At 44.3% G+C, this 11,964-nt stretch overlaps 1 protein-coding gene across 1 annotated transcript; it reads right to left on the reverse strand.

The window, feature by feature from the left end:
• Window positions 1–7,325: 7,325 nt before the first annotated feature.
• Window positions 7,326–11,707, reverse strand: si:ch211-256a21.4. Its single transcript, XM_034589080.1, has 4 exons — window positions 11,499–11,707; window positions 11,147–11,369; window positions 8,846–9,037; window positions 7,326–8,467 (listed from the first exon to the last, which is right to left on the reverse strand). The coding sequence occupies exons 2-4, from the start codon at window positions 11,337–11,339 to the stop codon at window positions 8,211–8,213; spliced, it is 642 nt and encodes a 213-aa protein (XP_034444971.1). The 5' UTR covers window positions 11,340–11,369; window positions 11,499–11,707; the 3' UTR covers window positions 7,326–8,210.
• Window positions 11,708–11,964: the final 257 nt, after the last annotated feature.

Here is an 11,964-nt window from a genome sequence, read left to right on the forward strand (position 1 = left end):
GGGATGGGGCATGGAACAAACAAAAAAGTCCACGTCAAAATACGTTTTTCAAAGATGGTTTCTGTTTCATCGATGCTCAATTTTTTTTTAATTATCCCAGTAAGTTTGGTTTTACTTTGGTAATTTGATTCTATAATTATGGGGTGAAACATCATGATTGACAGCTGAGACGTTGAGCACGTGTCTGTGGAACCTAAACACTGCGACTCCTCATCAAAATGACCACTGCGCAGACTCTGGCTCCAAATGAGAAACTGTGATGGTGGAAAATTATAGCTTAATACAACACGAGGAAGTGGAGACGCATCATCCATCTTTATAAACAGTCTGTGGTTGTGAACACGTTCACAGTGACAAGCTGATATTTTATGTTCACCGTCTTCATTTAGCTCGTTAGCATGCTAATTAGCACAAATTATAACTAATAGAAAAGTCATGGTCATAAAAAAAACGTGGATGATTTAAACTTCTGATCTTATGACCTGAATCTGACCAGTGATAAAAAAGACAGGTGATCCTCAAAGATATTAGTCTTATGAGATTTCCACTGAGTGTAACACAATATTCAAAGCATTTGATATGCAAATTTTAATGACGCTTTCATAGCATGTTCGACAACTCCTTCGGGCTCGCCCTGCCAATTGTCAGCGCGTCGCTCCCCTCTGTCCGGCTCCTCCATCCCTCATCCGGAGACATGATTTGGCAGATTACTACTCAAAGAGGTAGACTTCAATGCGTAGCTATTCGTCAAAGCTAACTGCCAGAACAAAGCCCTCACCCCACTACTCAAATCCCCCCTCGTTCATCTTCCCCCCCCGTCTCTCCCTTTCAAAGTCTCGTTTCGCTCTCCTCTCACCTTCACCTCCAGTTTTGTTAATAATCAATTACGTGATTATTCCAATGAGGTGATTAATTACCGCCTCTCCCTCCCTCTGTGCCGCAGGTTTGCCTGCTCATAATCACACAGTGACAGCCGGGGAGGGGGGTGGGCTCTGTCTTGTGGCCCCGCGTGACCCCGGCGTGACTCGGCTGCATTGTGTTGTCGGCTCATCCTGACTGATGGAGCTTTAACAGAGAGTGGAGATGCACCATAACAGCATCAGCCGCTGACAGCCTGACACCGCAGTATCTCCCATGTCCAGCTATCCAAATATTCATTTTATTGGATAGTCTTGTCTCGGGGCCGCATTAATTCATTCCAAGTCTTGCATTATTACTTTCCCTGAGGCGACGCAGAGTTATTTTGGTTTTGGACAGGTTCCATTTATCTCCTCTGTTCGGGCGAGTTAGACAATATGGAGAACAACTTAAGCTACAGCGACTGTGAGTGTCCGTTTTAAGAACCTCCTTCTGGAAGAAAAAAAAACACAAATCCTATTACCATAGCAAGATAGGCCATATAAAAGTCAATAAAATGCAGAGATTGCAGTGTGCATACATTGTAAGATTCTGCTGCAGTGTACAGTACAGCCCCAGTGAAAAGTGAGACCTGTAACTGAGCAGACAATCCAGATGGATGTTGATCCACTCGCGGTAAACCAAATGAAATTAAACCCTAAGCTGGATTCAGGAGCAGTGGAGTGGGGAGACGGGGAGAATCAGTGTCTTTAATCAAAATACTATGCTCTTTAATTCTGTGTTAATTAAATGCAGATCTCCCTGATTGAGGATCGGTCCTCCTGACGCCAGGAGACCTCCAGTCGCATAAACACCCACTCACTGGATTTGTCTTATGTTTAACCAGGAATTAGTCCTCTTTTCTCACACTGTCTGGTGCCGGTTTACACAGAAGGCCCGTCAGCTGAGGGATAGTCGCTCGCAAACAGGTTTTAAACACTCAGCATCCTGGAAGGGAGGATTGTTAAACACCTTAATAAGTGGGCGACATCCGCACAGTTCTCAAATGGAATCAGAGTAAAATATTGGATTTGCTGTGCAGAATTTCCATTTGCCTCCTCGGTGGTCATTCTCCCACTCACCCTTCCTCTCTTCCCTTCCGCAGCCCCCCTCCATCAATGTAATGAGCAAATCATGGCCACTAGGGAGAGATGTAGAGAGAAAAATTGGTCCCATTATGTGTCAAGGAGTGTGAAAAGAGCAGCGCTGTTGTCTGTCAACTCTGGCCCCCCCCCCCCGAACTATCCCTGGTCTTAACTTCCAACCGAACACAAAGAGCTCCTCTACGCACATATATTAGCTTATTAATTCTCTGTCTTTTAACTAAAAAGTCCATTTCAGGAAATGCCAGGACAGCCGTGCCCTTCTCTGCACCAGCTCTGCCAGCGCTCGGACAAGAGAACAATGGCCACAGTAACACGCGCTGATTCGAGGCTGATTTAGAATGAGTGGTCTTAAAGCCGACTTACAGAGTACAGTAATTATAGGAGGTGATGGCACGGGATGCTGTGGGTAGGTGGGGGGTGGGGGGGCACCGCGGGAGGGAGGTTGTTGTCATTTGGCCGGCAGTCCAGTTGGAGAGAGAGATGGGTATTGATGTCAGAGCCAGGACGGCGAAGCATCTTTCAACCAGCCATCGCAGCCATTCACACCCCCCAGCAGGGAGCGGTTATTATAGCACCCCAGCCTCTCACAGCAACCTGCTGCCGGGGAGCGTGATGATAACTGCAGGCTTTACGAGCGCAGGTATAAACATGTGCAGCAATTGTTTCAGGAGGATAGTTTGGAAAGGTGAGTCACATGTAGTCTGTGGACACTGACAGGGAGAGGAGTCCAACTCGGGGGGGGGGGTTTGTTCACTGCAGCAGAATACAGAGGTGCCTCAGGACGCGACTGACAAACATGTGGTCCCTGTAGTTCGGAGGGGGAACGTAACTAGCCCTGAATAAATAAAAATCACAAATAAATACACCGCCCGCCTGCTCGGTGAGTGCTCTGGGACCCGCGCAGATCCGAAGGTATTGATACTGTTTTGCATTGGCTGGCCTGTCTGAACAAGCAAGTGTAACAGTCTCTGCATAAGCAAATACATCTCTAACTGAACAGGGAATAAGGGAACAAGGCGAGGGAGCTCCGCCGCGGCCTCCTCATAATAACAATGATAAAAATGCTATTCTTCAATTCATAACTCCCCTCACTCTCCCTTTACCGACTTTCCCACCGGCTCCCGCAGGAAACACATCATTCTAATATACACATGGTTTTCATCCCATCACTTTTTCTCTTTTTTTTTTTATTGTGAAAGGCATGCAGGAGAGACAGTGAGAGAGACGCAGACGGAGAGAGGCAGAGAGGAGGGGACTGTTTATTCACTCAGATGGTCTAACGTGTGTGGAATAGATTTCAAGCTGAAGAGACAGCGGTCCACACAATAGTTAGAGTCAGCGGGTGAGTGGAGGATGATGCTGTGGAAAGCACTTCCTCACTATTTCCTCCAGGGCCACGCAGAGAAGAGTACGGTGAGACTTTGGACACTGATGAGTTCACTGCCATCACTGACCGGTGCAGCGTCGCTAGTGGCAATGACACATCTATTAAAATGAAATATTATATTGTACATTGAGCAGGAAGACCAAGGAGGTGCAGTCTGGCTAGCGGCTATGTGAGGATGTACGTGAATGTTGAGAGCTTCGTCCAAATTCAGCAGCCTCATCCGTCGGAGGCTGCATTCGAAGATCGATCACAGTGGCGCGATTAGACTTTGGCCCCTGAATTGGAACAAAGCCATAGACTGTTCATAAAAATGCACGGCCTGACAGCTCACCAGAAGTGAAGCCAAATAATCTTGATCGCCCTCTGGTGGCTGGGGGTAGTATAGGTCATAAACCTGCCTCCGCCATGTTAGTGGATGGGACTTACACGTTAAATACATTGTTCTCAAAGATTGTGTCTGACCTGAATCTGGCCGGTGTGTGATGAAGACAGGGGATCATCAAAGATACCAGAGTTGAGTCTGTACCAAATTTAACAGCTAATTATACGGAACCATGATCATGTATGTACCTGATTATCTTAAAAATGTTGTTTCAATCCATTCAGTAAATATGTCGAGATATTTAACATAAGAGAAAAAGTGTCTGCACAAAATTTCATGACTGTCTAACAGTGGATATTTTCACCTGGACCGATCGAGCCACTGACAGACTGCCTTCCCAAAAGCCACTGTACACACTGTGAAAATACAATTTTTGCTCCATGCAAGGTCACTATGTAGTGCCAACAATTCTGCTCTTAGAATTCAATGGTAAAAGTGCTACACTAAGTAGTCTAGTAGGAGTGATTTTGGATCCAGCCTGAGTGAATGAGAGCCTCATCTTCCCAGATCTCATTGCTTTTGAGATTATTCTTTTCCCAGGGCGGCTGCAACCACGTCCTCACGTGTGCTCTTTTCTTTCCCCATTCTCCTCTCGCTTCACTTCCTCGTGCCATTCACTGTCATTGTGAAAATGCGCGTCTGACTCCACTGGTAGACTAAAACCCATTATCATAAATATGCCAATAAGTAACTTCACACAACGTGTCTTCCAAAAGCAAGCGCACTCTGTATGCAAAGCAGCGGCACGCTGTTAAAGAAGCTGGCGCCAAGTGATTATATTTGTAATTTAATTTCCTTGGTCACGCAGAGATAAGAGAAGGGAGCGGCTACATTTGGCCGGGAATGAATAGGGTGACGAGAATGGGACTACGGCTTCATTGTCTGGACTGAGATGTCCGAGACGACACCACTTATGAAGAAGGGAAGCGGCTGGCAGATATGGCTGCACACAGCGGGGTTTTCATAATTCTGCACTGAAAGACATAGACCTCTCTCTGCTGTCTCTCGTACCGACGGTGGTTCTGTCAGGCAAAACCACCTGCACTCTCGAATCCAGTGGATGAATGTAAGTGCAGGATAATCAAGAAACTCTGCAAGCAAAGTCTCTCCCCTCTCCATCTGTCTCCTTCGCAGCTCTGCTCAACAAAATGTAATCAGCCGGGTGGTCTGGGTGGCATGTCAGTCACAAAGAGCAACGGCTCATTGCGGATTCCACAGGCAAGAGGAACTGGGTCACTGCAAGAACAGCAAGTGAAGGACACAAGGTGTACTCTCCCCATGTCCCCCCCCCCGTGCACGTCCCCTCTTCTTCTCCCTCCCTCTGTCTGCTTTTTCTGAGATTGTGCAACTGCAGACATCAAATTTCCTGACTTGAGAGTGTCCACTTATACTGATGACAACGCAGCGGCGAGCGCCATGGAGGACGATGGAGGAAAAAGAGTGAGGTGCAAAGTTCACCCAAAACATCTGACCTCGCACACAATTCAGGGACAGTGTGAAGATATTTTGTCGCATCTCTCTCCCTCTTATCTTTATGTCTGTGTCTGTTGCCCCCCCCCCGCTGTCTTGTCTTTCTGCGTATTTCCTCAGTGTTTTCACTTTGTACCCAACAGCATTAACCTGGTCAGGAAAGTTACAAATACTACTACAGTGAATTATGTAAACCACAGAGAAACAAAACCGTGAAAAAAAAGATCTCTGGCTTTATTTCATAATTAATCATGCTCCCACATCGAACCAAATAAAACTTGATTTATTAAGTAGTCATTTATTCAGTAGTACACATTCTGGCTCAGAACAGTCTCAAATATGCTTGACAATATTTATCTCACTTTGTCTGTCTCGCAAATAAAAGTCAAACACATGCACATACATGCAGAGAGCTACTTATTTATTTATTTACTGGGATTTCATGACTTAAATGAAAAGCATTTCCCTGGGTTTCACTGCAAGAGGTAAAGCGATAAATGTTACACCAGCACCACCAAAAGGTGAAGGAGGAAACAGCAGATTTTTGTTTTGTTCTCCTTTCAGTCTAAATACCAACTTACAGCTCTGAACATCAGATTAAAGACGCTTCGCCTTGGCAGTCTCGTTTTCTTATTTATCTTAATGAACACAACCGCAGACACACAGGAGCGCGGAGAAACACACACTTCATGGGGAGGGGCGACAAAGTGGCTGCGCAGCATAATTAGTAGGACATGGCTGTATAATTGGTCTCCAATTGATATGAAGAGCGCTGGTTTAGCCCAGGCTGTGTTGAACACATGCCGCCAGCCGCGGGCAGGAAACGCCGGCGGTCTGTTTGGTATCTCGATGCCATCTTCTGATTGATGTCTCTGTAGCGAATGCCCTTCAACAATCAGCACCCACCATCTCCCTGTGTCTATCAGGCCACCTGTCTATCTCCGCGTCGCATCTTCCACCGTTCATCTGTCATTTTTCCCCCCCCCCTTTGTGCCTAAACATCTCAAAATCTCTCTATCGCCGCATTGATTCGGGTTGTCGTCCTCTGAAGGCATTCGCGACCTCGTGGTCTGCTTCGCTCCGGAAGGTGAAAGAGCAGCGTTTGTGGTTTTGGGTGGTGGAGAAAAAAGAAAGCGGGGGGTTTCTTTATGAGAAGCAGGCAGCCATAAAAGACTGTTTGCTTTCAAGAGGCCTAGACAGTGGATGCCAGGGGAAATAAAAGCCACTTTAGATGGAAAGGAAATCAATTTTAAAAGTGCTATTATTTACAAAGGTTAGTGGGTTACCTGCGCTCTTAATTTAGCAAATGAGGTTTGAAGAGATTCTGTTTAAAAATGAGAAACGCACGAGAGGTCCCCACACCGTGGAGGGAGTCGATTTGAAGTTCTGATGGGGATGCTCTCCAGAACATTTGTGCTCATGGATCGCGTGCTGATGCAAGACGACCTTCAAGGACATTCTCCTCATTTACACAGCAATTAAGCGCTACCCTCTTGGTAAATTGAAAAAGAGACAAAAATCCTCTGTGGATTTAATAACAAACTCATTACCAGGGCCCAACAGGGCGGAACTGCCTTTTAATTAGAGCAACACCTGATTAACGCCCAATTAACAGAGCCAGAGCCACTTAATTCTCCCCCACTTTGGCAGGTTGAGAACATAAACATAAGCAGTCCAGCGTCAGAGTGCTTCCTTTCCTCCTGGGAGCGTGTGAGAGAAAAAGTAAATAATGACTTTGGAGGCAGTCTGTTGTCTGGTGGTCCACACGCTCTGCAGAGCTGGCAACTGAACACTGGAAATGCATGAGGTAAGCATTTCAAAAAGGAGACAGGTGACACGTGGAACTCCTGGTGGGCGGATGTAGGACAAGTGTCCAGGCGGTGAACCATTTTCAGCCTCAAAAAACACACTGTCACAGAGTCGAGGATGTAAAACTTTGAAAACTTTGATTTACTGCAGCGGTGGAAGGGTGTTTATAGTGTGAAGAGCACAGTCAGATAGAGGACAGTACATTCAGGACTCAATATGACTGCTAATTTTATTATATAAAAAAATATAGGGTTATAAACAGGTTATAAATGGTCACAAACACATTTGTACAGTGCATCTGTGTGCAGCACTTCCTCTATCATCACTCACACACTGTCTGCACAGTCGTCAGGGGCGATTTGGGGTTCAGTCTCTTGCCCAAGGAAACTTCTGCATGAAGAATCGAACGGCCGACGTTCTGGTTAGTGAATGACCCGCTCCAGCTCCTGAGCCACAGCTGCCCGACATTACCACAAATATTGGTGCCATTTATGACTCATGAACAGCTTTCATACAGGAAACAACAGAGGAGCACAGTGTGAATTTTCTATTTCAACACAAACACTTTTTAGTAAAATAATTCAAAAAAGAAGGTAGTTCGTCCTCGGTTGAGTTTCACTGTCAGAAGTGTCACGTGGTCATCACAAGATGGTGCTATTTTAACATTCATCGAGCACGTTGCAGCACCTATTTCATTTTTCAGGTAAAGGAACAAGTTCAAAGTGAAAAGCTGGATGTGTTCCCGGCCCAGAGGCAAAGCTGGACGACCGACCTTTCTGAATTTCAAATCTTTGCAAAACACAAATCCTACACATCACCTTGATAGGGAGCAGCCCTCATCTTGCATTTGATCTCCCCGCCATTATTATTGGTCCTTAGTGTATTTTTAAAAAAGTCCATCTTGAAAACAAACAATGCAGAATTTACCACAGGAGTCAAACCCTGCAGGACGCTGGAGCGTTCAGTCGCTCTGACTTTCAGGAGGCAGAGAATCTCAATTTCTCGAGACACAGTTAATAAGGATTCAGTTTGGTTGTGTTGTTTTTGTGTAGCTCACACGTTCACAATCATTTTCTCTGTCACATCCTTACAGCTGCATTGCATTCACGGTGGCCATGCACCGTCTTGGGATAATGTCTCTCTTGCTGTTTCCAGGCTGTTACACATTACTACAACAACGTTTCGCAGCCCTAAGTTGAGCGGAAATCCGCCAAGACTCCACGGCCTTCTCCAAGTCTGGTTGGATGTCTGGCACTGTCGCTTGTTCCACGATAAAGACGATCATCTCCACAACCATCAGCAGGACCCAACCGAGAGCCCCGAGCCAGTAGGAAGAGCCGAGGCCGGAGACGTCTTGACGGATTTCTTCCCGGTGCTGATAACTGAAAAGAGACCAGCTGAGGAGGAAGAAGAAACCTGACGGAGGAGAAAAACGAGTTAAATCAAGTATCATTGTGAGGGAATAAAAAGTCATTAAGGTCAATTATTACATGCCTGGAGCTTTAGAAACGAGTTTATATGATAATGAACTGCAATTCCAAGGAAAGTAAAAAGTCTCTTTAAAAACTGCTGCCTTGCAGGGTATGCAAATGAGTAGTACTTGGAAAAATAATTTCAATAGGTGTGTGTTTGACATGAACTACACAATCCAAAAAGCTATTTGGAGGTTAACTGGAGCTATTTTTACTACTTTACTTGGAATTTATATATTATTTAAAAAGGTGAAACATAAAAACATGTTGTGTAGCTCAGGGGAACAAACGTCTCTCTTTATTCCGAGCGGTGCTGTTATACCTGTGGAGGCCATGGTGAGCAGCAGCAGGGTGGTGGGGTAGAGCGCCTGTCCGGCCATGAGCAGAGAGCGAGTGTTGGAGTACGACCGCACCGTCTGAGACGTCCAGCAGAGGGCAAACACCAGACACAGGGCCCCAGTGCTCATGGCCATGAGGAAGGAGAGGACGCCGAACACTTGCTCTGCTTCCAGGGCTGGAGGATGCAAAATAACACACACATTTATTCACAGTAGATAAACTTTTTAAAAATTCACTGTAAACTGGCAGAGCTACATTAAAGTTCTGCTTTTAAGGTTCAGTGTGTAGAATTTAGTGACATCTAGTGGTGGAGTTGCATGTTGCAGCGGAATACCCCTCACCTCACCCTCCTCTTCCCAACATGACAGAGAACCTGTGGTAGACTTCAGTTGTCATAAAAACTCAAAAGATCTTTAGTTTGTCCAGTTTGGGCTACTGTAAAAAAAAACATGGCGGCCTCCACAGAGAGGATGTAAGGATAAAGTATTTAAATATAGAGGGTAAAGAAAACAACTATTTGTACAATTTAGATGAAACACACTCGTGAAAACATCACTAGGATTATTTTATATTCAGTTTATGCCAATAGATCCCTTTCAGCTGAATCGTACACACTGAACCTTTAAGTAGTGAACATGATGAAGTGATGACAAATGCTCCCACACAACATGGGAGTGTCTACACCTGAAACCAGAGGAGTAAAATCAAGAATTCGTGAACTTTACAGGGAGTTATCTCACACTTTGTCCATTCATTCTGAAAAAATCACATTTGAATGAAGCAAATGACTTCATCACCAATATGTGACCAAATAAGCAACTATAGAAAATGTCAGTTGTTTAGTGATCATTAAACTGATGTGTTACTAAAACATCACACGACTTAAACTAAACAGCTAACAGTTGAAATAATTGGCATTGTGCTACATGTATTGTAATTTAGTCTTTGTATTTCCTATGATGACTTCATGCTCTTCTGTCAAAGAAGACCAAGGATGTCTTCTTGGCTCAAGGGACGGCTGGTTTAAGAACATAATGGAAAACTGTATTGTCATTGTATCCTTATTATATTATTGTTGTAATTATCATTTCAGTAACCTTTGGTAAATCTAACGATGAAGTATTAGGGCCGATTCAAGAAAAAAAAATCGGAGACGTCGAGAATAAAGTCATAATTTTAGGCTACGTGTTATTTTAGACGCTGGATATCTGTTGCCTGTGTCGAATTTCGAATGTGCAGCATCTTGTTAGGAGAAGGACCCACAGAGACTTGGAGGAACTTGCTTTTTTTGTGGAGGAGGAAATGTTTGCTGGATGTCGCTGGTTACACCTGTGTGATATTTAAATGGGTTTCATGGTTTATCACGAAATAATGAGATGGGTAATTAAGAGTTTTTGTATCCAGATGGAGTGGAACTCCAGCAAGTGTTTTTCTTGTTGGTTGTTTCATTCATTTTTCTTTTCCTCTAAATATCATAACTCTTTTCCTCATTAAATTGTGACTTTATTCTGGTAATATTAATGTTTTTTTCTCATTAAATGAAAACACTTTTTTCTAAGATTTTTTTCCTTTAATATTTCCCTGATACTCCGTCGTTTTAACTGTTGTTTATTTCTTGTATCTTTTATTTTGTTGAATTCACAATGTCCATCATTTATCCACTGCTTCCAGAGTTCTTTAATATCTTCCATTAAAAACTTGAAAGGACATCAGCTGTCTCCAGCCTTTACAGGAGGCGGATTAGCAGACCACTATACCTGTGAGGACACAGGGCTTAGACTACATTATATTCATTCCTAAAGAGTGTCTGCATAAAGATCCTGGTGGAATAGAAACAAAGTGAAAGGGGGAACCTAATTTCCAATGCCAAGAAACAAGATTTAGTTGAGAATTAAAGACCAGGTTTCAGCTGATTTCAGCACATCTGCCTACAGCCGAGTGTGAGACGCTCAGCAGATACAAAGAATGCACTTCACTGCAGGAGCAAGCACTAACTCGTTCACTCACCAGTTCTTTCACAAGCTCCTCCTGACAATGATCCTCTCTTCAGGTGTAAAACAAGTGGCCCTAAGGCAGATCTCTAATGCAACCAGTGCCTTATCTTACACAACACAACATGGCATGACATATTTATGCCTCATTGTTTATTCCGCCCTTTCAGTTACCAGTTTCTTCAAAATGTTATCAGTCAAAACATTAACGTAACCCAGAGAGACAGCTTCAGACAGGCTAAAAGTTATATTTGATGATAGTGAACAGGTGAACGCAGCTTGTTGTGCCTCACCATTGAAGACAGTGCCATGTTTAAGGTTTGTCTGGTCACTCCCAGTGTTGTTTGACTCTGTCCAGAGTCCCCGGTCCTTCAGCCAGTATGGTGTCCACACTGCATAGCTCACGCACAGGCAGCCTGTCAACCCCACACAGGACTGAGCAAACCTGAAGCGACTGTTGGAATCCTCCAAGTCCAGAGACTTCATATTTCTCTCAGCACTGATGGACGAGAGAGGCTGGAAAAACAATTGGATATAGCTGAGTAACTAGAATGTCAGGTTAATGCATTGGAAAACTAACCTTGTGGTCTTGTTCATATACATCAGCTACATTACAACTATACAGAATAATAATTAAAGTCTTACCTTTCTTGTAAATGGTGGAACAAAGCTGTGAAGTCTGTGCACAAGGTGAGCCGAGCAGCTCCTGGTGTTTACGACTGTACAAACACTACTATACAAACACTTTCAACACCCGGACACATTATTACTTGTGCTGCTCATGACCACTCATGCCCGTGCTCGCAGATCAAACCCCCTCAGTGTTGCTCCACCTCCGCTGCAATGGAAACTCCCCCCAACCGACACTTAAATTCCCCTGTAATTCTCCACCGTGACCCACCACTGTAGAGAAAGTGAAAGCATTAAAAGAGAAAAGGTCACTCGATATTTCAGGAAGCAGAAGGTTTTATTAGCTGATATATAGTAAGAGGAAGTAAGAGTAAAGAGGAATTTAAAAAGTTGTAAACCCCCTTTTAGAGTTAAGAGCATGAAACTGCTCAGACATTTGAGCAAGTCAAATGCAGAAACTGTGTGTGTGTGTTTGTTTGTG

This window comes from Hippoglossus hippoglossus, chromosome 6 (assembly GCF_009819705.1).
Source record: "Hippoglossus hippoglossus isolate fHipHip1 chromosome 6, fHipHip1.pri, whole genome shotgun sequence".
NCBI lineage: Eukaryota > Metazoa > Chordata > Actinopteri > Pleuronectiformes > Pleuronectidae > Hippoglossus > Hippoglossus hippoglossus.